Raw genomic sequence first — 27868 nt, forward strand, 5'->3', positions numbered from 1 at the left:
ATGCATGAGACATGAATGTGTGTTTGGAGCGAAGCGCGGAGGTCCCTGCTGGGGCTGGGGTAGTGTCTGTGCCAGGAATGTGAGTTTGCAGATTCCTGAGATTTCTCCAGGAAGACCCAACTTTACCAAACTGGAGTCTCTGGTGGGGACTGGAGCTTGTTCTGTGGCTGCAGGGAACACCCACCCAGGGCAGGGCCTGAGGGCCACAGCCCAGGTCCAGACTCCAATTAGCCTGAGCTCCTTGCTGCTTCCCAAGTTTACAAAGCGCACAAGAAACTGAGTTCCCCACACTTAAACCATTAAAGGAATGTTTCCGCTTTTTCCTAAGAGAATTTTTGCACATGTATCTTCAAGGAAATGATTACTTAAGGGAATGTTTGAAACTTTTCTTTTCCATCTTCAGTTTGAGCGGCTGAACCTTGCCCTCCAGAGAACACTGGCAAAACTCCAAATACAGGAAAGCAGGTAAGTTGAACCAGTTCTGTCGTGTGAGTGTCCTGGTCCAGTCACCATTGCCAGGAACCGGCGCTCAGTGATGCGTCAGCGTGTGGGCATCATTTTGGCACACCTGGCTCTGGGCTGCGGGTCTCAGCTGCCACGAGTCTGCACGCTGCACACTCATATTCCATGCTGTCTCTATCGCCAGGCAAGCTCGGGTGTATATAAAATGTTTAGGATTCTGCAGCTGTTGAGGAAAAGGCAGAACTGGTTTCAAGCCGGGATTCTTCAGAGCCCCTGATGTGAGCCATCTTGCCTGTGCTGCTGCTTTTGATAAGCTCCCAGAAGGCCTGTTCTTTCCTACTAAGGCGCAATTCCTGAAATATTTAACAAAGGTGCCTCGTGGATCGGAGTGGACTCCTTGCTCGAAGATTAAGGCAGGGTCCCAGGGCCGCCTGCCTCCTCCTATTGTCAACCTTCTCCCAACTTCAACCACAGGTTAAACTTTTTAGTGGGGGTAGCTCAGTGGTGGAGCGTGTGCTTAGCATGCGGGAGGTCCTGGATTCAGTCACCGGTACCGCCATTAAATGAACACATAATGAAATAAACCTAATGACCTCCCCTCCCCCCCCAAAGAATCAATAAAAATTATTAAAAGAAAAACACTTAGCTGCTGCATCAGGAGGAGGAGGAGGGCTGGGGGACTGAGAGGGGGGCAGCTCGGGGGTGGGGCAGCAGCAGTTGCCACTCTGTAGGGAGGTGGTTTGGTATTTCCACGGCTAGTTTGGCTGTACCGGTGTGCACTGGCTGAGTAGCAGTTCTCTTTACACTTTTCCTTCTACTCTGTGTTTGAAATTTTCTTGAAGAGAGTTTTCTGTAGAGGTTTAATTAATATGTAAGGTGGTTTAAAAAAAACAACCTGACTCCTACAGTTAATTTTTAAAGAGACCCTGGCACCTGACTGCTGATGGGGAGCTTGATTTGGCCTCGTGTTTTTTTCCCTGCAGTCAAAGGGCTATTTCACTGGTGAATCATAACACAAACACTTGAGTTCCAATTTTCAGAATCAGACTTCGATGTTTTGCAAACCAGTGCTGTTATCGGGAATGGTCCATAAATCCATCCATCTGTCCACTGCTGGAGAGTGGGTAATCTGCTCTGGGGATTATCTGTGCTGGTCTCCCTTGCTGGCGAGCTAGTCCCCTGCTGCAGGCGGCAGGCGCGCCAAGAAGGGGTCACAGGCCAGTCCAGTGGGAGAGAGTGTGAATCTCTGAGTCTGACGGAGCTGTGTTTACAGAGTGATATGCCAGAGGCCTCGGTCCTTCCTCCTCAGTCAAGCTGATAAGATATCTGACAAGTCCTGGAGCTGCTACCGTCCATCCGTCTGTCTGCCTGAGCCCTTGGCAGGCAGCTCCCCTACTCCGAGTAGGGCTCAGGGCTTGTGCACGCAAGTTTTCCTAAGTTGCCTGCAGCTATGCTGGCAGGATGCGTTCCCAGAGAAGTATCTTTTTAAAAATCTCAAAACTTACAAAAATTATTTTATTTGGAAAGCTTGAAACATCTTTTACCACTTCCCTGATGTCTGAAAGAGTGGGTCATAGTTTTAAATTGTCCGAATGATTATTCTGTTGTTGAAATAAGATCAGGGAACTTTTTTTTCTTAGAAGACGGCCTGCTGATTATGCTAAGTGGCTTCTCTGTGCTTTTTTGGCCCTTAGGGTACTGAGTTCATCCCCCGTGTGTTTGGTGGGTCAGTCTCCGTTTCTACTGCTGTCAATTTGCCAACTGCTGAACATACCTTAATAACTCTGTTTTGTGCACTGCTTATTACCTTATGTGACTTAAAAAGCAAAATCTCTCTCTCTATATAAAACAGTACACTGCTTCTAAACAAAGCGCTAGACCCCCTTCCTAAGTGAGTGAGTCCCAGCCCAGTCCGTACGATGCTTCTCTCAGCTGTTTGCACAAAGAGCTTCTGCTTCGTTTCTTTTTCCAGGACCTTTGTTCACATCACGGCATCCCACGTATGAACTCATGGCTGGGGTGTGTGGCCGTGTGTGTACAACACACACGCTTGCTGGTGTAATGCAGGCTTACACCTTCTTCTTTCTGAATTTTTTTTTTTTGAAGGTGAAGATAGGGAACTTATTTTGAATTGCACCGTGTGTTGTTTGGATTGGCTGAGCTTTGCTGGGAATTGGCAGGAGTCGAGTTCTCCGAGCAGATTTGCTCTCATTCTTCAGAAAAAAAATAGACGTTGCTTAAATGAGAAAAAAGATGTGGATCTAAAGATGGATTAATGTAACATATGTGACAAGGAGGTGGGGAGCTCTTGATTCAAATTAGATATCATATAGTGGCCCTCAATCTATTTAGATAAGAATAATTTTCTACCTAGCGTTTTAAAATAAGTGTAAGCAGTGTACCTGTATGTGATAAAGTAGCCAGCTGGCAATTTTCCTGCTCAAAAATGTTTCCCTTTGAAACCTCTCTATATGTAGCGTGCTTTACTGAAGTCTGTCTAGTAGTTTAAATTTGTGTGTTTGCCATCTTGGCAAGCTGAACCACAAATAGAACTTGGGTGTCTTTTAAAAGACTTTAGCAGTGTGGCACATTTGGTCATAATTAGTCATCACTCTTGGAAATCATTAAAAAACAAATAGGCAAATATTTCTAGCCATCAAAATATATGCTATTACGTTATTGGCTTCTGTGCTATGTGCAGTAATTGAATAAGGAATAGACTTCTGCAGTCACGAACTCTTATATAAGACCAAGGATGAAAGTTTAATGTAATGAAATCTGAGACTTAAATACATAGAGCCTAAAACTTGAAAGCAGGGTATACCACGTATTTGCTTTAGCAAATAAATAAGGATACTTTAAAGTGGAATCCATCAGTATGTGGATGTTTCTTCTTGGTTGTGTGTTCAGAGAACCCCAGTCTGATTTATTACCATCCTTTCTTGGAAATTTCATGCCACTGGTTTTCCACCAGTGCAAACACCCACACTCTTAGCCTATGTAAAGTTAGATTAAAAGGTAAATATACTTCGTAAAATATGATGAAACACTCTAGATCAGGTACATTTTGGGATTTTTTTTCCCCAACATTATTTGGGGTCTGTACATGTCTTGCTCCTTTCCTGCAAACTGAACAGTGAAGTTTTGCCTCAAAGAAAAGGTAATTTAAATTATTTTCTGTCATCATTTCTGTATGTTATAGCCTGAAATTTTATCATTCATTCGTCAGTTTGTAATTTAAAATATTGAAATCATTTCAGGAAATCTTTGGAAAGAGAAGACTTTGAAAAAATAATTGGGGACCAAGCAATTGCAGCAGGTAATAAAATATGAGCAATTAGGAAATAATTATACTTGTGGAACTAATATTTTGCCTGTAGACTAAGGTTGTCCATTCCTAGAAAATACTTACCTGTAGAACTAATATTTTTGTCTAAAATATTCCTGTTTATTTGTTGGTAACTTCCAGTGTGAAATGTTCAACATCATATTTTGTGTTAACATAAAGAATGTCTTTTTCAAACTACATAATATCTTTGTTTGACCTGCAACATTTCCTCTTCTTACAAGTTTATTTGCTGAGAAGCATCTAAAGCTGCCTGTGAGGCTGACTTATAGACATTCACATGCTTCTATCTTCAACTCAACTAAGTGTTCCTCATTTATGCATAAAAATTCTACTCAGCAATGTAAAATGAATAATTTTTTTAAACATTGGAAGCAATCATGGGGAAAAAGGAGAGCAATGCTCTCAGTAATACTTGGTTTGAGGGAAACAAGGAGACGGGTAACTGTCACACTGTCCCTTTCAAGGACCACGAGTCCATGGACTAACAGGTTAAATTTTTCTAAAAGTACAAGATATTAAGAATTTAATAATGATGATGATGATGATGATGATGATGATGATGAAGGCTGGCTCACACTGAGTCCTGCCTCTGAGTCTGGCACTATTTTAGTGTAGTCCCCAGCACCACAGCAGTCTGGCAACAAGGCACTCTTGTTTTCCCTGAGTTTCACATGAGAAAAACGTGGTACTCAGAATTTAAAGACTAAAGGAGACTAGAGAAGGAGAAGCTATAGAAATTAAATAGTGTGTTCCCAACACATATTCATTCAGTAGCATTGAACAACAAGAATGCTATTTAACTCAGAAAAAAAAATTATATTATCTCTAAGAAAGAATGACAAAATAGTGTTTCACCATAGGTGATTTCAAAATAATTCTTGTATCTGATGCTTATTTTCTGGGAGGTCCTTTGAGGGGGTACAGTACCCCTTCACCAACATGTACTACAGTTTTTGTTGTTAACAAGGTGGGAGAGCTTTTTCTAAAATGGACTTGATCCTGTATTTCCAATTGTTTTTTTTTTAAGCTTGTATTTATTTATTTATTTTTGAAGTCTAGCCAGTTTACAATGTCATGTCAATATCTGGTGGACAGCATAATATTTCAGTCATACAAACACATACATAGATTCGTTTTCATATTTTTTCATTATAGGTTACTACAAGATATTGAATATAGTTCCCTGTGCTCTACAGAAGAAACATGTTGTATATCTTTTATATATAGTAGTTAGCGTCTACAAATTTCAAACTCCTGATTTATCCCTTCCCACCCCCTTTCCCCTCCAGTAACCACAAGTGTTCTTTTATAGTTAAGTTTCAGGAAGATAAAAAGTCATACATTATACTCAGTTGATCATTCTGTTGTAATCAGCTGATTTGGGATTTGTATTGAGAGTTCTCAGAATTTTGGAGGCTAATCTATGTAGACACTTTGAATATAGGTGGTTAACTTTGGTGGGAACTCTTATGACTAGCAGATACAAGGCAAACTCAATCATCAGATACAACAATATTAGAAACAGTAGAACCAGCGCCATCTGCCAAGATGACGCGTTTGCTGCGGCAGACAGTGTGCTATGTGCTTTCAGGAGTTCCGGTGGAGATCATCAGAGAGTCCCTGGGTGAAGAGCTTTTTAAAATATGTTACGAGGAGGATGAATACATCCTAGGTGTGGTCGGAGGAACCCTCAAAGATTTCCTGAACAGCTTCAGCACGCTCCTGAAACAGAGCAGCCACTGCCAAGAAGCAGAGAAGCGGGGCGGGATTGAGGACGGGTCCATCCTCTGCCTGGATAAGGACGAGGACTTCCTCAGTGTCTACTACTTCTTCCCCAAGAGAACCACGTCCCTGATTCTGCCCGGCATCATTAAGGCGGCGGCCCACACGCTGTACGAGACCGAGGTGGAGGTGTCCTCCATGCCCCCCTGCTTCCACGCGGAGGGCGGCGACGCCCTGCAGCAGCCCTGCCTGCTCTACTCCGTCCGCGTCACCAGCGCCAGGCCCGCCCCGTCGCCGGCCCCGGGCAAGCCGCCGTCCTCGCTGGTGATCCCCGTGTCGCTCTTCTGCAAGACCTTCCCGTTCCACTTCATGTTTGACAGAGACATGGCGATTCTGCAGTTCGGCAACGGCATCCGGAGGCTGATGAGCAGGAGGGACTTCCAGGCGAAGCCCCGCTTTGAGGAGTACTTCGAGATCCTGACTCCCAAAATCAGCCAGACGTTCAGCGGAATCCTGACCATGCTGAACATGCAGTTCGTGGTGCGAGTGAGGCGGTGGGACAGCTCCGTGAAGAAGGCTTCCAGGGTAAGGAGAACCTAATACTGCTGCTAATATGAAATCAGCGATTTCACCTTTAAAGTATAGGAAGCGAAAAAGGTAAAAAAAGATGCGTTGCTTCAGATGTCAATTAAACAGTTCTCTTTACAATGATTCTCAAATACTTTCAGGCTGGATGGAATCAATTGAAAATAAGATCTTGCTGCATTCATTTCTTGCTTACCTAACCCCTCACTTCACAGATGCACGTCGCATGCAGTGTAGCTTTTAAAATCCTTATGGAGTATTTTATAACTGAATTAGAAACGTGTTTATATAAAATATATTTTCAATCATCATCAAATAGCTGACTTAATTTAGAATAGTAAGAGGTATTGTTCGACAGCCAACAAAAACGGCTTCTTTCTTACAGTAGGCAGCCAAATGGATTTTAAATCAGTATTTAATAGACATGGAAAACAATCAATAATAATATATTGCATTAATTGTTAGAAAACGTGGGAAAAACTGTTTTGCTCACATCTCATGATTGAGAACCACGGTGATTATTTAGAAAGGACGTTTGTGAAGTGGTAGCTGACGGTACAGGCAAAGCTCACAGAGAGGCTTGGGACACATCTGACTTTTCGACACGCGTAACCTGGCAGACACACTGTTCCCACAGGAAGACAGCTTTGCTGCTTTCTTATCATAAAAGTAATATAGCCAAGTGTTTAAAAAATAGGTAATACTTAAAGGTGTTTATTGCAAAATCAAAAGCATTAATTATATACATTTCTGTTTAAAACAAAAAGTACTATTTGCAACTTTTTTAAAAATCACTAAACAGTATATTTTGAGCATCTTTCCATTCCATTATATCCCCGTCTGTTTCACTTTTTTCCAAGGCTGGGTAGTATCTCATTGTACTGTTGTCTTCCATTTTATTTTATTTTATTTTTTATTGACGTGTAGTTGATTTACAATGTTAGTTTCAGGTGTACAGCAAAGTGATTCAGTTACACATATACATACATACATATATTTTCTTTTCAGATTCTTTTCCATTACATGTTATTACAAGAAACTGAGTATAGTTCCCTGGCCTTCACTTTATTTAACTCCCCACTGTGGAAGGACGTCTGGGTGGCTGTCAACCCTTTGCTGTGGTGAACACACATATGCAGGTCTGTCCCACTCACACGAGTAGACCCTGTGATGCTGGGTGATCGCATGAACCCTCCCCTGGCTTGGGGCTCCCTTGGTGTAGCCCCTTCTGCAGCTGTAGAAACGGAAGCATCAGCCTGCCTCATAGTGAGAAGGCCCGAAGCAAGTATTTTTTGCATTGCTGATGGAAAATTATGATTTCCATGTAGAGTTTAATCCCCAAATATTCTCCAAGTGTCTGCATGCATCTTAGAATGCATAGTAAATTACACTATGAGAAAGTGTATCATTTGCTGGCAACAAGTAGAAAAACATCAAGCTGAAAAACTAAGGGATTATCTCTGTATCCACATCTTCACTTTGTCTCCAGAAGGTGCTGGAGATCTGAATAAACCGCCACGCGGGTTCTCCTTGGCTCCACAGGTCATGGACCTCAAGGGCCAGATGATCTACGTGGTGGAGTCCAGCGCTGTCCTGTTCCTGGGGTCGCCCTGCGTGGACCGGCTGGAGGACTTCACGGGGCGCGGGCTCTACCTGTCGGACATCCCGATCCACAACGCGCTGAGGGACGTGGTCCTGATCGGGGAGCAGGCGCGCGCGCAGGACGGCCTGAAGAAGCGGCTGGGCAAGCTGAAGGCCACGCTGGAGCAGGCGCACCAGGCGCTGGAGGAGGAGAAGAGGAAGACGGTGGACCTGCTCTGCTCCATCTTCCCCGGCGAGGTGGCGCAGCAGCTGTGGCAGGGCCAGGTGGTGCAGGCCAAGAAGTTCAGCGACGTCACCATGCTCTTCTCGGACATCGTGGGCTTCACGGCCATCTGCTCCCAGTGCTCGCCGCTGCAGGTCATCACCATGCTCAACGCGCTCTACACGCGCTTCGACCGGCAGTGCGGGGAGCTGGACGTCTACAAGGTAGCGGGGGAGGGGGTCTTCCCTGGGCGGGGGAGCCGCTTTCCCCGCCCGCCCGTGCGGCCCGTCAGGTCTGGGTGGGGGGCGGCCCATCGCGACCTCAGCGCGTGGCTGCCCGCTGTCCAGCCTGGAATCGCTCGGAATCTCTGCAGAAACCAATGATTCCGTGCAAGGACCGCCACCGCGCCCTCCCCAGAGAGTAAGTGGGTGGGGGTGGGGCCCCGAGGAAAAGGGGTGTTTCGAGGTCAGTGAACTGACACTTGACCATGAACACTGAGTTGATTCAGCATGAGACGGACCAAAGTATAACTCGTCCGGGGAGGATGTATCCTTCCATCTGAATGTTTGGTTTTGTTTATTGGAGGGGGGAGGTAATTAGGTTTGTTTATTTATTTAATGGAGGTACCGGGGATTGAACCCGGGACCTTGTGCCTTCTAGGCAGGTGTTCTGCCGCTGAGCTCTACCCTCCGCCCATCCGTAAAAGCAAAGGAGTGTGAGGAGTATACAGATTGCCTTGTGCCAGGTGAATTCAGTATAGAGTCAATGTGATACTTTTCATGGCCAGTAACAGACACCAGACCACCTGCTTAAGGTGTCCTTGTACAGAGGCCAAGGGCAGAGACATCGAGACAGGGAAGTCTGTCTTCAAATCATCTCTTCTACCTTACTTGCCTTGTAAGTGGAGAACGTTAAATAACCTTTCTCATTTCTAGAGCAGAGAAAATAATATGCACCTACAGAATTTATACCTGTGGTCCATCAGTCAGCGGGTTTGTTGAGTGCCTGCGAGGTACCAGCCATCATTCTAGGCACTGGGGATGTACAGAGAGCTAATGAAGAGATCTCATGTTCTTCCTGTTTCTTTAGAAGTGAAACTTTTTTTTTTTACTGATTTAAAAGTATTTTGCATTATTCTCAATATTGGTGTTGAGAATAAAGCATGCTTCTTATATATGTGGTTTGAATCATCTTTTAATTGGCCACATAAAAATCTGGCATTTCAGAGCTTAAGCCAACATGAAATAAATAGATTATTGAAGAACAAACAAAAATTATTTACGGGAATAATATAAGCCCCAATCTAGATGCTCAAAGTAAAACTTCCCTTTTTAAAAATTTCTAACAGGAAATTCCAGGCAGAGCTATGATTCCCTTGGGGGGAAAAAAAAGAAGGCCTTGTATAATTACAGATAAAATAATTGGCTTCAGTTAGGTTCAGCTTGGTGGCCTCTTGTGGAATTCACTGTATTTATTTGTAGACAGTTTACGCCTCGAGGATGTCTCCTCGCTGGGAACTGTGGTTAGGAAGTCTTACTGTCTTTGGCCGACTGCTATGATTGCCGGCACAAGCAGCCACTTCTAGAAGTTTCACCTTGCTGACACTTTAAAAAGCGCGGTCATTCCTCTCAAGTGTTTGGAATCTGTGCTCCTTGCTGCGAGGCTGGGAGCCCCAGAATCCGCAGGTTGGCCCGGCATCCGGAGCGGGCGCGTCTGACTGTCCGCATCTCACCCACTCTGCTCTCTGACTTTGCAGAACACTTGGAGCGGTTGTAGGTAAACGAGGATGGGTCTTAACCTTGGAATAAACAAACTCAAGATACAAGGAATGTTCACCATAGGCTGACCTGTGGGGGTGATGGCTTCCAAGGAGCAGTCAGTTTCTTGTTTCTTCCAGTACCTCGTGGTACCGGGACTTTGTTCCATTTCATTTTTTTTTTCTGTCTTTCAATCTTTTGGTCATTTTTTCTGCTTATTTCCGTATTTACTTATCTGTTGTTTTAGCAAATACCTACCGGTCGTCCAGCATTTGCCCGCATGGTGGGTACAGTCCCTGTGAGGCGGGTTCACATGTCCACATGTCAGGGGAGGGGGGGCACCTGGACAGGTGCACAGGACAGTTTCCTGTGACATGGTGGACATGCGATTCCTTTCCGGCGTGTGTGTGTGTGGGGTACAGCAGCACAGGGAACAGGCTCCCAGCACCACGGAGGCGTGGGGGCGCCCCTCTCCTGACTAGTTCCACCCACTGAGCACCTGTGATGTGTCAGCTGTTGTGCTGAGCGCTTCTTCCGTCTGCACTGGAGGAAAAGCTTCTGGAGACACTGCTGCCTGGTTCCTCCATGGGTGGCTGTTCTGGGCACGGGGGAGACAGGAGGTGATAAGCAGAGAGCTTGCGCTCCACGGGGCAAAGAAGGACAGAGAACAAGTGCGTAAGGTTACAGCGTTCCGGTCGCTGGGCTGTTCTGGCGGGGAAATGGGGCAGGTGTCGGGGGAGACAGTGTAAGGTCAGGGGCGAGCACTGTTCTCAGATGCCGTTGGCCTGGGGAAGTGAGGGACCAGGAGGGGTGCTCCTGGCAGGGGGAGGGGAGAGCAGGTGGAGGCACGTGTGGTACGTTTGAGGGACAATCAGAGATGCTGGGACAGAGGGAACAAGAGGGAGGATGAGGAGGCGGAGTCAGGGAGCAGCAGAAAGGCGGGCGAGAACTTCAGGGCATTTTAACGGCTTCAGCATTTATTCCAAGTGAAATTGGGAATTGCCAACTTAGCCTCCCTTTCTCACCTCCATCCTTCCATACTGGGGGCTTAGGATAAGAGTGGCGATATGATCTGATAAGTTACAGTAAATATTTAGAGGGGAAGAAAAACGCACCTGTCACTATTTGGTGGCCTATTTGTGGATTTAAATTAACCATTAGCTTTGTACTTAGAGTCCCAGATAAAAATCGCTGGTAATATGACATAATACTAATGTACATGAATTTGTATTACAGCTTGACTTCCAGTAGCTTTCCAAACACCATGGTTTCTGCCTCCTGGTTTGACATTTTGGTTTCCATACTTTGTGATTAATACTCATGTAAACAATTTATCATGGCTGTGAGGACCCCCCAAAATCCTTTTGAAAACCTCTAACCTCGTTAACCTTGCACATCTTTACTAAATTTATCTGACATTGACTGAATAGTGGCTTTCTTCAAAACACTGTATTTTATGCTGAGATGCTGTAAAATCATCCAATAACTTTAAGCAATTTATTATTAATCCAAAGTACATCATTTGTTTCTACAAAGTCATTTTACATGGCGGGGAAAGAAAGGTGAAATGGCATGGTGAGTGAGTGGCAGGTCTGGGAGCTGGAACCCTTCCTGATCCTGAGTTCATGGGGCTGTGGTGTCTCTCAGCGCAGCCCGTGGTGCAAGGCTCAGAGACCTGTGACTTCCCTGAAGAGGAAAGCCTGTTCTTGGAGTACATGATTTACTCTCATGTTCTGCTGGCCCAAACCCTGAGATTTCTGCTGGGTGCTTCTGAGTGCCCGCTCTCTGATGTGCACGGTGGTGCTTCCCAAGCGCCTGTTTTAACGCGGAAAATCTCTCGTGTGCAGGTGGAGACCATTGGCGATGCGTACTGTGTGGCTGGGGGGTTACACAAAGAAAGCGACACTCACGCCGTCCAGATCGCGCTGATGGCCCTGAAGATGATGGAGCTCTCTGACGAAGTCATGTCGCCCCACGGGGAGCCCATCAAGGTGAGGCAGTCTCGTCCTGTTGTGAGAGTCCGTGTGGTTGGTCAGTGATCAGGTGGGTGGTGCCCAGCGCGGGCTTGGTGGCAGAGAGCAGCGTCTCCGGCTCGGTCAAGCAGGAAGGTGTTTACCACGTGGTATTAAGTGGCTTACAGAATCGCGGAGAGGACCAAGAGTCCGCCTACACCTCGCTCGCTCAAAAAATGGGTCCCAGAGTAACACTTCGGAACCACTGCTTTCTCTGTGATCTGGTAGCTGGCTCCACAGCTCCACAGCCACAGTCGGGAAACCCTTGTGCTCAGAAAGCTGCTGTCTGTGCTGCTGGTTTCCAGGACAGAAGGGCCCCTCCTATGATTTCAACCAGCAACTCGGAGATCCTGCATCATGACTCTCACAAGATGAGTGACTGGAGTCTGGGCTCCCTGCTAAGCTTGTGAGAGAAAACCCGGAGGCTTCCACAGCTGGGCTCCCATGTAACCAGCGGAAGGGCAGGCACGGCAGAAATCCAGCTTCCAAATGTCACACAGGGTATCTGAGTCACCAACCCTAAGTACATGGAGCAGCCTCGAGGGAGTTGGGAAAATGAATTTTTAATTTTCCAATCCCAGCAGGGGAGGAATCACAGTAGGATAGAGGTGACTGCTAGCCCACCAGTGGTTTCTAGGGCACATGAAATCCCACAATTTCGGGATGAGCCAGATCCCAGAATAATGATATCTCCTGCAGATGAGAAAGTCAAACTCACATGCCGGCCATTGGTTTGCTAGGTATTACATGTGCAGAGTATTTTGATTCATCCCACACTTAGTGAATCTGCCACTTAATTTTTATAAAATAGCCTCCATTGATAAACCTTCAGAAATGGGCCTTGGGAGTGATGTGGAATCCTATCTGGGGTGCTGTAAAACATAGAGAAGAAGGGAAAATGAGACGTTTAGTCCTGGTGCTCTCCAGTGTTAGTAGAAGCCTCATGTTTGAGCCTTCAGGACTGTTTCTAAGTCAGCTGTCGTCCCACTATGTGCTGACGTGTGACACACTCCCCTGCATTTCGAGGTGTGCGACCGCAGGCCTGTGCACTGATTCTGTCCATTGGAATTTGGATGAAGAACAGCGGGGATGCCTTTTCATTCCTCACGAGACCTGGTAACTGGGCTGAGAGCAGTCAGATGGATGAGGCCATGTGGCATGGCTGGATGGTACCCCTTGGACCAGCGACCCCTTCCGAGGTGCCTGCTTCACTCACCTGCCTGAGTCTGGGGCTGGGGGTGGCTGAGGACGGGCTCAGCTGGACTGTTGGCCCAGGTCCTTACACGTGTGCTCAGGCCCCGCAACCTCAGAGCAGTCACACTCCTTACCTGGTGACTCACATCCCAGGGAACCAGGTTGGTGTCAGCCACACGACCTTTTATGACCTCACCTAGGAGATACCCAGTGACATGTCCATTATATTCTGTTGGTCAGAGCAGTCACACACTTGCCCAACAGGAAGAGTGTGAAATAATTCTCAACTGTTTTAAAAGCATCACAGCATCTGACTTGCTTAGACGCTTGATTTCTGTAATTTTTTTAGAGGAGAATTATGTTCGTTTGTTTGTTTTTTGGTGAGGAGACTCATAACATCAAAGTAAATGCTTAGAGTATCCAGATTAAGAATCAAGTCAGGGATTTCCACATAAATGGATTTCGTTACTAAGATGTGTATGTTTGGGGCAGGGGGATTAGTGACGTGATTTTTGATCTTTTCAGAAATGTACTTTTAGAGTTGGCAATTGCAAGAATTATTCATAGCGAATTCCCGAGATACTTACCTGGGTGATAATAATTCAGCTTTACTGACCTGTAAAGGGAGATGTTAAACATACCTTTTAAAAAATTTATTTATTATCATATTTTTTAATTATTTTATTTTGGCATGGGGAGACAGGTAAAATTAGGTTATTTTTAGAGAGGGTACTGGGGATTGAACCCAGGACCTTGTGAATGCTAAGCATATGCTCTACCACTTGAGCTACACCCTTTCCCCACTAAATACACCTTTTTATTTGTTCTGCCCTGCAGTCCTAGGGCATCTCTGAGATCCTTGGGGGGCTGTCCCTGACACGTCACAGAGACAGAAGTGCAGAGTACTTTTAGGAGAGAGAGAAACACTAATGTGTATTGTGGGGAGCAGACTGTGACTTAAACGTTGTCTTCTTTAAAATCTTTATAACAACATTAAAAGAGGAACCCACAGTTCAGATGAGAGTAGCCACGTCCCTCCTGAATCCAGACTTGGGGTCGTGTGTTTCCGGCTCCAAAGCCCAGCCTTTCACTGCTTATTACCCTCCTGCCCCATGGAATGGAGTCAAGGTGAAAGACTAGGAAGTATTTCCGTTTTTTCTTTTCAAACTCTGTGTTTCCCAGCCTGTCATCTGTACAGACCATCTGCCCACTTACTCCGGCTGATCCCTCACTCACATCCCCCCTGAGGCTTAGAAACCCCCAGGTGGACTCGTGCTGGAGACCAGGGGGCGAGGACAGCAGAGCGAGTCAGGGAGCTTGGAAAGGCACTCGGGGCCCTCCTCCCGTTCCCCAAAGCCTGCCATGAGGAGGGGGTTATGTCGAAAGTGGCCCCCAAGTGTCCATTCAAGGCATGATGTGTATCTTAAACTTTGCACCATTTGCATGCTTGTAAATCTGAACGGTTCCCTGATAAGAACGCTTTGAGTTGAGAGTGAACCTCAAGACTGGGAAAGGATGGCGGGGTGGGGATGAGAGGAACCAGAGGGGCACTGGCTTTGCCTGCATTGTTGTTCGCGTGTTTACGAGGAGGACGTATTTCTGTATTAATCATGCAGTAGAAACATTAAAATGTTACGACAAATTTGTCAAATTCAAAGGTGGAATAGCTAAGTGTGAAGAGAGAAACTGGTTTAACCAGAAGAGTGCCAAAGAGAGTAAAATCTCCTAAAATTGTGCCGGATATTTATAAGCAGAAGATAGCCTTTGGTCATCATTCTTGTTCATTTGTTTCTATTGTTTGTTATATTGTTTACATATAAAACCATATTCTCCTAAGGAAGGAGAAGCCAGATGTCATAAAACAGCTGTGTTTTTGTGCTTGGCGTAAAGCTTTGGTGAAGGAGGGAGTTGGAAATTATCCATTCCTGCGCTTTATAGACGAGGAAAGAGCACTAGGGAAATGAAGGAACGTACAGACAGTCAGACTCACAGATGCAGAGAACAAATCAGTGGCCGCCAGAGGGAAGGGCTGACGGGGGAGGAGTCAGGGTAGGCGGGTAAGAGGCCTAAACCCCTAGGTATGAAATATAAATAAGTTACAGGGATGTGACGCACAGCACAGGAAATAGCTAATGTTCTGTAAGAACTGTAGGTGGAGTACAGAATATAAACTATTGAATAACTATGCTGTACCCCTGAAACTCATATAATATCGTAAGTCAAGTGTCCTTCCACTTAAAACAAGGCGGACTGCCGGTTATTCCTAACACAACTCTCCTGATTCACTGTCTAGCGCTTCTGTTGGAAAGTTTCGCAGGATTCATGATTTGACGTGTTACAAGCAAATGATTCTCAAAAGTTTCTAGAAGAGCTCTGAAATCAACTGAAAAACCAAGGAGGCTGCAGTTTTCGGAATTCTAAGTCACATCTAAGCTCCTGAGTACTTAGCCTTTGTTCAAAATATACATCTCTAATAAAATTTTTAAAAACATGGTCAACTGAACATGGAACTCGGAAATAACGAACATGGTGTCCGGTGGTTGTTTAAAACATCCCCGCTTTCACTTGCTTTGTTGTAGCAGGAATTTAGCAGCTAGTGCATCCTCTCGGATCCTCAAGCGCTCAGATCTTCTAGGAGATCCCGGTTGAAAACAGTCTGCCTTGACTGCTCTGCAGGTCGTTGGTAATTTCCAGGATCCCTACACCGCAGTGTATCCTGGCTGCCTGTCGCACCCGGCCCCGGCCCGACTGTGCTTTCCGTGGGTCTGGACTTTCTTAGCTCACATGTACAGTCACTGAAGGCCAGGCCTCGGCAACCCCAGCTTTCTGCTGCTTCCTGAAATACTACAATACTCTTTCTCCGCTTGTTGGTCATTTAAATAGGGAGGAAGTTTGGCATAAAGTTCTTTGAAAGCAAGATACCTAAAAGCCCCATTCTCTGTTTCGCAAGAGCTAGCTCGTTACCCGCCTCTGACGGTGTTTCAGGAATAACTTCTGGGCTCCAGAAGTCTTGTCTCCCTCACCTGAGGAACAGAAGAGTTTACAGAAACGGTCCATGGACGCGGTGTCTGGTTGCTATGGTGACTGTGATGGGTGTGTGGGATTTTGGGTCAGATGCTGAAGACAGTGGAGAGAGAGCCGCCCTGGGTAACAAACCTAAGGACATACACAGAGAAGGGTTACAGGTGTGACTGACCCTCACTAGTCACTGCTGATGGGAAGTGAGGAGGAGCGGAGGTGCGAGCGAGGAGTCCGTCAGTCAGACAGGGCACTCACACAGCTGCGACGAGGGGGCGTGTGTTACCAGTGACCAGGAACACTCTGCTCCTTTTTTGCTTTCAGATGCGAATCGGACTGCATTCCGGGTCAGTTTTTGCTGGAGTTGTTGGGGTTAAAATGCCCCGTTACTGTCTCTTCGGGAACAATGTCACCTTGGCGAACAAATTCGAGTCGTGCAGTGTGCCGCGGAAAATCAACGTGAGCCCCACCACCTACAGGTACTGCAGCCCCCAGCGCCCGAGATCTGCTCATCTCATTTATCTCTGCTTGTCGCTGTCCCAGCAGTTTGTTTCACTCTTCGTACCGTCCTCGCTTATAACCTTAAAGGAAAAGAGAAGCAGTAACCCTTATCATCTTGGCTTTAACCTTTTGTCAACTATTCATTTGCCTCGGGAGAACGCCTCTCCTGAGGTGCCTGTCGCCAGGCTGTGACCCCTGATGCACATCCTGCCTTCCCCGTTTCAAGGCGTGTTACTTCTCACGCTGCCCGGACAGGTGTTCTGACACCAGCCGTGTCCTGCGGTACAACTCTGGCACTCACTTCCCAGAGTTAGCACCCACCTGTTAGAGGGCGTGGTCCCCCATAAGAATGCCCTTAATTCAGGTGCCGGCTGTGGAAACTTCATCTGGTTTTAAAAATCCAGCTGTCATGGAAATCCTTGAAGGGCAAAAAGACTGTTCCAGATCGATACGGTCACTGACTTACATCAGGCAAGTTCACCTTTCTGTTCTCAGAGGTGCCAGTCCTAGAGCATCTTCTTTCTCATTAAAGCCCCAACCACCTTTCCTGTCCGGCCCCGACTGTAAGTTGAAGATCTCACTTTCTATTCCCCAGCAGAAAGAGATTACCATCTGCTAAGAACCACGCCACCTTCACCCTCAGATCCCATAGACAGAGCTGCCTGCACTGTCTTAGGTCCTGATACCTGTTTCGGGGGCTGCGCCCCCCTGGTTTTGCTCCAAGTGCCGTTTCCTCTCACCTCCTTGGAAACCTGTTCTTCTGAAAGTATCAGCCTCCTCCATGACCAGTTTCTCCAATGAAATGATTATTCCCATCAAAATATGGACGCATCTGACTATTACACCTCCTTAAAGACGGTGTCTGCTTTGTCTCCAGCTCTGTCTCAGGCATCTCCCTATGTGCCCGCTCCTTTTCCAGCAAAACTTCCAAGGTTTGGTTATGCTCAGTGCTTCTCCTTGCGCACCCCACTTAAGAGTTTGTCCGTACACTTCACTGATGTGGTTCCTACCAGGGTCATCCATGTTCCTTGCTGAAATCAGGGCCAATTCTCTGTCTTATCTTCCTCAGCATCTCAGAATCTGTTGACCTGATGTGAAGGTCCTCCTGCGAACATTTTCTTCTCCAGGCTTTTGTGACCACCTAACCTGGTTTCCTCGTTATCCCATGGCTGCACCTTCTCGGTGTCTCCTGTTAGCTCCCTGTCCACACCAGACCTTTGAAGGTTGTCCTGTCGAGAGCTCAGTCCCTGTTCTCACCTGGGTCTGAACTTTTTGTTGGTTCACCGGTTTTTTCTCTAACCCATTCTGTAATTCTCCACTGAGTTTCAGACTCATGTTTTCTGTTCTGTCCTTGCGCTCTGGTGACTAACTGATGAGTTACAATCGATGTGACCATGTTAGAACAAGTGATTCCCACACTCACCCTGACAGAATCCACTTCCCACCAGCCAAACTTTATCCTCTCCAGCATCAGTCTCAGACCGTAAACCTCGGCACCATCATCCCTTCCTCCCCCTCACGTCCAACCCCCTCCACCTACAACTGATACCCTGCATGCAGCATTTCCCACCTCCTTCAGTGCCACACCCAAGCCACCCTTCGCTCTCCAGCCTGAGCCTCTCAGCCTCACCTCAGTCTGAGCCCCCCTTGCTTCCTCAAAAGCCTTGTCCCCGCCGTTCACCCTCCACTCAAGAGCCAGGGGAGCTTCCTAAAGGATGTCAGATCTCGTCACCCGCGCAGTAATAGCCCTCCAGCGGCGTCCCATTGCCACCAGAATGAAATTAAACCTGTAACCACAGACCAAAGAGTCTGCTTTTATCAGGATCCCACGACCCTCTGATGTCCTGTAACCCTGGCCTCAGTTTTCCCATCAGACTTGGTAAACCAGTTCCTGAATCAGAGATACTTGCTGTCTCTTTACCTGTTTCCCTTTGTCACCCTCTCCACTCATACCTGAGTCGAAATGGTTCGTCAAGTCAGCAAGTTCAGAATCCCATGAGACGTTGTACAAATACTAAAGGGAATTCTTTCTTTGGACAGCTTTATGGGTAATATGCTGAATCCTGGGATGGCATTTCTCAGTAACATGACATTTGGATGTGTCACTCCCTTCATATGTTTATAATGTTACCGGGTCCAAACTTGTTTTGCTCGCTGCACGACAGGCCAGTAAATTAGGAGACAAGGTGTTGGGGCAAGGAATAGCGACTTTATTCAGAAAGCCGGCAGACTGAGAGGATGGCAGACTAGTGTCTTGCAGAACCATCCTGCTACAGCCAGAATAAGGGCTCCTTTTATTAAAAAAACAAAAACAAAAAACAAAAAACGGGAGGGGGTGTGGTTAGTTGTTGGAAACCTCTTGGTGTGGGAATTCTTTGTTCCTGCAGCCATCCTCAGGGGTCAGGCCATGGTGCTCCTGCAAAACCTCCAGCAAAACAAAGGCCACCCTCTATTCTGCAACTTGTTATCCTTATATAAGTGCAGAAAGTGTTAATATCCTGAAAGGTCAGAGCCTTGAGAAAAGGCTCTCCTGTTTACCAGACAGGCTAAAGGCAACATTCTTTTACAAAAGGTGCAGAGCTAGCAAGACTAAACCCAGAAAAAAGGGCTCAGTGGTTAAAATCAAAGGAACAGATCCAATAGAGTCAGATCTGTTCTGCTCTATTACAATGAGACACGTGTTAATTTAGGACGGGTACCCACACCAAAAATACCCAGACCTTCAAAGTCCATGTCCAAATTCTCATCGGTAATTTAGAACGTAGCAGGTGTAATGACAGCTACACGTTCCTTTCTTTTCAGTGTCATGAGGGGTTTTAGTTTAGGGGACAGTTTTCTGCATTTTTGTTACTGAGGGGCGGAAAACTCACAAGAGACTAGGTTCTGTGTTGCGTGAGTTTCGAGTCAGTGGGTTAACGAGAGGTTTGGGTGGTGAGCGATCAGGAGAGACAACATTGGCAGGTGAGGGCGTAAATGGAGGCTGCCTGGTGGGCGCTGACCTAGAACTCCTTTCTCTGAGGACATAGCCACCCAGAGGCAGGGCCTGGATTCCTTAGGGGAACAAGGAGAATGAAGGGCCCAAAGGAGAGCAGGTGCAGGCGTTTGGGGAAAATGGTGCCCGGTCATGAGCGGGTAAGGAGAAACCGCCCACCACACGTGAGCATTTGCAGCGGCACTGCCGTCAGGCTTTCGTCAAAATGGTTTCATTTTTCTGACCTGTTACTCTTCCAAATCCACATCTTCTTTAGAAGCTGATTTAATGAACAGGCTTTGTGGTGAAGGGTGTAGCTGAGTGGTAGAGTGCCTGCTTAGCATGTGTGAGGTGCTGTGTTCAACCCCCAGTGCCTCCACTAAAAATAAATGAACCTAATTACCCCCACCTACTCTCACCAAAATACAAGAATTAAATAATACAATGGCAAATAAATAAATACTTTTAAAAATTAGAAAATAAAAGCAGAAGTGTGTCCTGCAGTATGAAATACAGGGCTTACCAGATGTGCAGTTCCAAGCAAGGCATTTAATAAATTCAGAGGGGTAGTTTTAAAGTCACTGGTAAGATCTCCAGATAGAAAAATAAAACCAGAGAAAAATAGATTCCCACTCAGACTTCCTGTATCCTTTTGCAACTTGCCTTGAATCCACTCGATATTATGGTTTTGAGATTTTTTTTTCCTTAATGAAATGTAAATCTTGTTTATTTATTTAAACTATTCCGAGTGCAGTGGTATGCTGGGAAGGCAGCTTTGGGGAGTGAAGTGGATAATCTCCAATTTCTCGCATTTACCAGTTTTTAAAGTGTAGATACACTCACCGTGGCAGGTTTCAGGCTCCCAATGGTTTTCGTGGCTTGCCAGATTACCAGTGTTTTGACAGTTGTCACGGGCCAGTATGAGACAAATCCAGCAAGTCACATGTGCATGCCAGGTAAGGTGTATTCCAGGGTATAAATAAGACTGTCTTCAGTCCATGCTTACTGGAGGATATCCGGCTATTAGTTGTTACAAAATGTGATTGGGTAAATATACATGTGTCTCTAGATAATATACCTATAAATGGCGTCCCAGGTCCTGGGCTGTCCCCAGTTTCAGCTTTACCAGCCATCAGTTAGCTGTCCGAACAGGTTTTACCAGCCTGCACTCCAACGTCTGAGTTCTGTTTCCCAGTGCCTGCTGTTGTCAGACTTACTAATCGCTCCCCTGTGATGGGTGTTATGTGGTATCCAATTGATGCTTAATAAGGCTTGTTTAATCAATGTATTTAATCTTCATTACTTCCCTAAGAGACGATACGTATTATTGTCATCCCCATTTTAAAGCTAGAAAGCTGACATCTCTATTCAAACTTAGATCCACCAGACGTTGAAGCTTATACTTCCAATGTTGTGGAATTCTGTAATTTTTCATTATATGTTACCAAGCACTGTGCCTTGTAAATAATAGGTACTCTAAGATGCTTATGAATCCAGGACTAAAACTGCCTTTTGTTAGTTTTATTATTTTGCAGGGTACACATTTTGCTGGTGCACAGATAAAAATTAGTCCACCGAATACTCACGTGTTGTACGCTACTCGAGGTCTGTAATTCCTCAGACCTGCATTCCCACCCAGCAGTTTTGTCTGGACCAGGCAGGGTGTCACAGTTCCGACCTCAAACATAGCAGCATCACTCTTGTCACTGAGATGCGACCCTGCAGACTGGGGAGGGGACGCCCACACCCTGACTGGGAAGATATGATGGGCGATTTTCTGCCGAGGGAGGTCTGGAGCCCGTTTCTTCCATGGCCTGAGTAATAGGTCAGAGAGATGCTTATTAAGATTGCATCTGACAGAGAGTGAGAGAGCAGGGAGAGGAACCAGAAACGTAATCAGTGTGGTTAGACTTTAAAATGAGTTTATCAAAGTGGACAAGTGCAGCCGATAATTAAAGCTGGTCAAAGGTCTGAACTGAAGACATTTAATTCTTAAGAAGAATTTGAGAAGAAAATTACTGCAAATGTCAGATAGTAGAGTGTTGCATATCCAGCTAAATCCCACCTTAGTCCTATAACCTAGAATTCACAAAAGTTCTAATGACAGACCCAGAACTTGTTCTCATGTTATTTTATATACAAATGTCTTATATATAGACCTTTCCTGCCACAACTTCTTGTCCATGCTTACTTCCTAGTACTAGTTACAAAATGAATGCACTGATAGACAATGTCTTTATCTCCTTCAGCTTTTTCAATTCTGTAACATTATTTTCATATACTTTTTTTTTTGCTGTTATTAAACTTTTGGATTGTTTTGGGTTTCTCTCCCCACTATTGTGACTTGTGCTCTTATGTAGGCTGTAGACTATATCTTTACAAAAAAAGTTTTATAGTTATTTTTCCTAAGATGAGTGAAATACGTTATTTGGTAGAATTTTCTGCTGTTGTGAATTGTCCTTGGGTGAAGGTGTTTGTAAATATTATTAGGGGTTTTGGGTCAATCAGACTGAAAATGTCTGGCTTATTAACATTCTCAGTAACTTTCATTGAGTTAGATAATCTTTTCTTGAACAGGCAGTTGTGTCAGTACCCAACTTCAGGATTAACATTTTCATTTCCGTCTTTTCAGGCTACTCAAAGACTGTCCTGGTTTTGTGTTTACACCTCGATCCAGGGAGGAACTTCCACCAAACTTCCCCAGTGAAATTCCCGGAATCTGTCATTTTCTGGAAGCTTACCAACAAGGAACCAATTCAAAACTGTGGTTTCAAAAGAGGGATGTTGAAGACGGCAGTGCCAACTTTTTAGGCAAAGCCTCGGGGATAGATTAGCAAAACGCATCCCCGACGGTCAGGCTTCGGGGTTTGACTCCTTGGAGCGTGCGTGGAACCTCTGAAAGCACTTTGCGCTTGCAGGGGCGGAGGGACTAAGCGACCATCTACTTTTCCTTCCTCTTAATGGGACAGAAATACATTCACTTCTGTACTTCAAGTCTTCAGCGAAAAAAAGAAAAAGAAAGAAACCTCGAACAGTGACTTTGGGAGGGGAGGTGTTTCTGTTACATAACAATCAGTTATTACTTGTACTCAGAGTTCAGCGCCTGCACGTCAGGTGATCGCAGGGACCGGGCAGCCTGCTGAGTGACCCGCAGTCGCGCCCGGGTGGGACACCACGGTTGTTAAGGTGTGCTTGTGATAGTATTGTCTTAAAACAGCATTTTGAATAGAAATGATAGTCTTCGATACCTTAAGCTCTTTGAACCTGTCAACTCTGCATTTTGTTACTTTTCCTCATTTCACTGTTGGCATATATAACAAAATAGATTGAGGGTTTTTTCTGCTGCACTTTTCTGTTTCATTTTCTCTTTTTTTAAAGAAAGTAAGCAATTATGGGTTAGCTGCAATATGACTATAAAGTAATTCTTCTGTAAATATCAAAGATTATTTTATAAGAATATTTGCCATAATATCATATGTCATAATAAATGTTTCATTGTTTGATATTTTTAAAATTCTACACATGGCAAAGGCTACAGCAGTTTCATCTTTGTTAATTCATATTTGCGTCATAATATTCAGGATAAAAGAGGATTACAGCCCATATTAAAATGCAGTAATATCGTTCTAATTTAGCTGAACCAGAAGCAACATGGGAGGAAAGGAAGTTTTCAGGGACACACCGTAAACGCAGAAGTGAAACACTGACACACATGTACACAAACACACACACACTCAAACACACACACACTCACACACACGAGTAATTTGGACCTGTTTCAGCAGACATCGTCCATTGCCGTGCTGAGCCCAGTACAGTTCCAGTAAGAACATCTAAGTACAGAAGCGGGAAAGAAGACTTGTTCTTTCTGCTGATAGCTTTTTTCCAAGTATTTGTGCTGAACATTTTGGTGTGTGTACATGCCCTGAGAGTCATTGAGTTTTTAGTCTTAAGTATGCATCTGTGAATTTTTTATTCTGTTGAGATAACTCAATGATACTTTTCAAAGAGAATGGTAGTATTGATGAAGCAGACGATGCTGTGATTTCATTATGGAAATTTCTAAACATGCTTCTGGAGCCTGAACTTTCATTCTTCACAATGTTAGTCTAAGATCCCTGGTGAACTCAGTGACAAGACAGGAGACTGGTTTGAGACAAGGAGATTAAAAAAAAAAAAAAAGCTCCAGAGCGAGAAAAAGGTGAACATTACAGTTTTAAATCAGTATGCGTAGAACTCTTGTTTGGAGTTCTGAGAAGTAACTCAGTTTAAAATTTCTTTAATTATCTCCATCGGTGTCCAGGCTGGTCCCTGGTGACCTCAGGAGTAAAAAGTCCTCACTGGTTGGCCTCCGGGATCCCCTAGAGTGCTTCTATAAATTCTACCATGATTACTCCTTACAGAATGATGCTCCCATGTCTTAAAGTGCTGAATGTGTCTCCTTAAATACCAGTCTTATTACTGGAGAGTGCTATAGGCCTTGGGGAAGTATAGTTATAATCTCACAATTATATGATGTTAATAAAAGTATTTAAAAGGGAAATAAAGACTTAAGTACATGTTTCTTTCTGGAACTACACCTTTATTGCAGGGAAAATATTAGGAATTAAATGAAATTTAAAAGCATAAAATATTTATCAAATATTTAAGCAGACCCAAATTTGGTAATAACTTATGTTCTAAGTTGTAAATTAATTAGAATTCAAAAATATTTTCTAGTGGATGTCTATGTAAACACACACACAAAACCAGTGGAGGAAAATGTAAACAATCTTGGGGTGGGGAGAGTAGAGCTCAGTGGTAGAGCACATGCTTAGCATGCACGAGGTCCTGGGTTCAATCCCCAATATCTCCATCAAAAAAAAAAATTCTGAGTAAAAGCTACACGGAATTCTTTGCACTATTCTTGCAACTTTTCTATAAAATACCAAAAAAATGTATTCTCCCAGAGACATTAAATCATGGGCCAGCCTACAGAGGCTCAAGAATCACGGAATAGACCACAGACCTTAAGCCAGGCAGGCATAGCCACGTCGCCTTGATGGACTGCATTCAAGATCTGCAACTTGGGTGCTAAAAGCACCGAGGACTTCCTTCTCCATCTGTGTCTCATCCACTTTGCAGACATCTCAGATCCAGAGCGCTGATGGTACCCAGCCAGGGACAGGACTCCCAGAAGGCAGGTTCACAGGGAGAGGGAGGGACCAAGATGGGGCCCGAGGTTGGCCCTGCAATCGAGGATGGAGAAAAGAATGGACGAGAGGGTCTATGGCCGGCTGTGGGCCGAGAGTTCTGAATCCTAGTGCTGGTTCATCGTCCTAAATCACCACGTGGGGTCCCAAGACACCCGTCCCCCCTAAGAATCCAAGAGCTGCTCTGTGCTGGTTCTGTTACCCCAAAAGGTAAAGATCCCAGTTCTTGTCACACCTGAAAGACAAGATTATAGTCGGGAGATGGTGCGTTGTGTAGCCGAAGATTTTAAAAGATTTACTTAGAAAAGGGAAAGTACACCCCCAGGAATGGGAGACGGGCTGATCCAAGGGAGGGAAAGTGGCTGTTCTTGTCTCCTCTTCTCTTACACCCTCGCTTGGAGGTGGTCTCTTGATTGACAGCTCGTCCCTGGAGTGCTCAGTCATGTTTGGCCCCTTTGCACATGTCCTTACATAACGTGGTGCACACAGAGAGACCCGTGGGTGGGAGGCTGAACCACAATGTTAATTATATTACAGTGAGCACTGGGTCGTGTCCTGTTAGGTCCTTGTCACTACCGTGTAGTAGTGGCTGTCAGGTTCTAACGGGTTTCTTACTGGTGCTCATTTAGAAGAAGTGAAGCCCTTTTATGCTGGAGGCGGGCACACCACCCTCTTCCAGCCCCTCCTCCCCCTCCCCCTTAGCTGCCCGGTGCCCTGCTTACCTAACTACCTAACAGTTCTACTGTTTCCATGACTTTTTGTCCCATTGTTTGGTGTCCAGTAAGCAAGCACAGAGTTACAGCAGAGTCTTCGAAAGAGAAATGTATTGATTTCAAGTGTCTCTTCCCATTTTGCCTTATCTATTTCCATCTAGACTTCAGAGAAAAAACACAAAGTTTGAACCAATACCAAACAGATTCATTTACTTATTTTTCATGTATTTATTCATCACTTATTGAATGTCTCTGGTATGCCAGGAATAATGCTGTTTTGGGAACTCTGAAGATAGAGTCTGGTCCATTCTATCAGAAAGAAAACTGAATGGTGAACATAAGAGAAAGAGTGACAAGATGCTGTGGGAAGACACTGCGGAGGCTCGGGGTCTGGAGAAGCGTCTAGGCTGTGACGAGCCCATCGGGCAGGATGGGCGACGCGGTCCAGGCAGGCGAACCAGGCACCGGCAGGGACGGCGTCTTGGAGATGGATGGAGATTTCCAGACAACCAGGTGCCTGGGACGAGTCGGGTGAGGAGTGTCAGGACAGAAAGGCCGCTTGTCAGGGTGTGACTCGCCGTTAAGCACCGTTATGATTAATCTCCACGGAGCCCTCGCTCAAAATAAGTCTGCAGAAGGAAAAACAGGAAGCAAAGGGGAAAAAGCAGACCATTGGATTCAGCCTCCCTCCCCAAAGTTTTCAAACTGCCGGGGAAGAAAGCCGGCAAGTGCTGAGGGGGGTTGGTGGGGTCACATGTGTGACTTTGAAAAGCCCTGTCCTGTCCAGCGAAGCCTGGGTGAGGGGGGACGTTTACTTGCACAGATGGCTGTGTCTCAGAGTATAATGGTTCCTGCTCTCTCCTGGGGACCTTCCCATGAGGAGGACCATAAAGCCGAGACGCCTGGCCTGGGGATTTCGCGTTGCTCTCCAAGCCGTTGGCCTCAGAGCCTTTGGTGGGAAGGGAGGAAGGACTGCTTCAGCGTTCTACTAATTTTTCCTCCAAGTTACTCCTCCCTGACGGTCACTCCAAGCCAGACCCTTGTTCGGGGAGGTTAGGAGCTGCTGTGGAGACAGAACAGGAGGGTCTCGGGTGGGTGAGCAAGTGAGACAGGAGGGAAGGGGAGAGCGGCTGGGGGGCAGGGGATAGACTCGGGCCCCCCAGGGGCCACCCAGCTGGGGAAGTGCCTGCCCGCACTGGGCTCTGCCTGCAAAGCCCCGGTGCAGTCTGGGCTGCGTCGAGCTTGCAAGCCACACCCCAGTCCCTGCTAAAGCAACCGTTAGCATCCCAGAGAGATGGCTGTTGGAGTACCGTGATCGTTGTAAGTATGTGGGCCTTACTTGGACAACTCGCTACCCATCAGCGGCAAGGACTCTGAAGTGTGTCTGATGCGGTGGGTGGCGCGGGGAGACCACCGCCCTTCCCTGAACGACAAAGCTGGTCTGGCCTGGCTGGGCTTCGGCCCTCTTTCAGTCTCTGAATGGCTGTGCTTGGGCAGTTCAGTGAAGCAGACTAAAAGGTGGAAATGTGGGGCACAGGACACGGGAGACGTGGGGGGCAGTCCGGAGAGGGGGAGCCCAGCGGTGGTGCAGTTCCTGGAAGGAAGGACTCACCGTCTCCGGAAAACCAACCTCTTTGCTGCGGAGGCGGTGGAAAAGCCCAGTCTCCTTGTCTGAGCACCGGCTAGAGGCGGGCACTGACGTTCACAGCGCTGATGCACACCTTCCGCGGGAATTCTTCTCCAGCCCTAGGAACTCTCCGGATTCTCTCCTGAGGTGGGGGAGTCACTCCTGCTGTGAGAGCCAGGAGCCTCTGGGAGTGACTAGTCCTTCGTCATTTCCTTCTGCTCTGGGTGTGTCTGCTCCCAGATGACGGCGCGGCTCCTCGCAAAGACACCTTTTAGGATGCTGGGGATGGGCACCCGCCCGTGCTCCCACTTCAAGCCACTTCAAACATTTTACACTGTATTGCTGCCTGGATTTCTCCTGAGGCAGCTTTGTTTTTGACCTGTCTTCACACCTGCAACTATCGTGACCAGCTCACACAATCCTCACTCACTCTTTTACCTCGAAAAAGATTCCTTCATGACTACGCTCATTTTTCCTGTATTCAGTGTCTGCCAAAAAACCCCAAAACCAAAAACCAGAAAACCAAAAACAAAAAAAGAGGTTTCATAAATGCATAAATTACAAGTTTTAAAAAACTAAGCAAAAGGGAAAAAAAGGTGATATTCTTAAAGCCATGCTTCTTTTATTATCAGCAAATTCTTTTCCATCATAATAAACTTGGTTTCAGGAAAATGGTAATATTTAAGATTTGAGTATTGGGATAGAAATCAGGACAAAATTTAAATCACAGATCTGGGACTTAATCTCAGCTATTTTGGTAGAAGATTTTTAGATAACGTTGTGCTGCCTTTCAACTTTTTTTCAAACATTTAATGTCAAAATATTAAATTGCAAGTAAACCTTGCAGACTGGGGAGAAGAGAACTCGGCATAAAATGACTTTGCAGCATGCCCAAATCTTAAACTATCAGCGAAGATGTTTGGTCTTGCCAAACCCATCTGAATTGAAGAAAGAACCGTGA

At 45.8% G+C, this 27868-nt stretch overlaps 1 protein-coding gene across 8 annotated transcripts in view; it reads left to right on the plus strand.

The window, feature by feature from the left end:
* The window catches only part of GUCY1A1 (guanylate cyclase 1 soluble subunit alpha 1), a 53471-nt gene extending 30577 nt beyond the window's left edge, over positions 1 to 22894 (plus strand). For all 8 annotated transcript variants that reach the window (XM_072974678.1, XM_072974682.1, XM_072974698.1 and 5 more), the window contains 7 exons: positions 404 to 465; positions 3723 to 3781; positions 5403 to 6118; positions 7661 to 8146; positions 11527 to 11670; positions 16228 to 16382; positions 22008 to 22894. In XM_072974678.1, the coding sequence (XP_072830779.1) occupies positions 404 to 465; positions 3723 to 3781; positions 5403 to 6118; positions 7661 to 8146; positions 11527 to 11670; positions 16228 to 16382; positions 22008 to 22209 (1824 nt within the window). In that variant the 3' untranslated portion in view covers positions 22210 to 22894. The remainder of the gene's footprint in view (positions 1 to 403; positions 466 to 3722; positions 3782 to 5402; positions 6119 to 7660; positions 8147 to 11526; positions 11671 to 16227; positions 16383 to 22007) is intronic.
* Positions 22895 to 27868: the final 4974 nt, after the last annotated feature.

Source organism: Vicugna pacos, chromosome 2, assembly GCF_048564905.1.
Source record: "Vicugna pacos chromosome 2, VicPac4, whole genome shotgun sequence".
NCBI lineage: Eukaryota > Metazoa > Chordata > Mammalia > Artiodactyla > Camelidae > Vicugna > Vicugna pacos.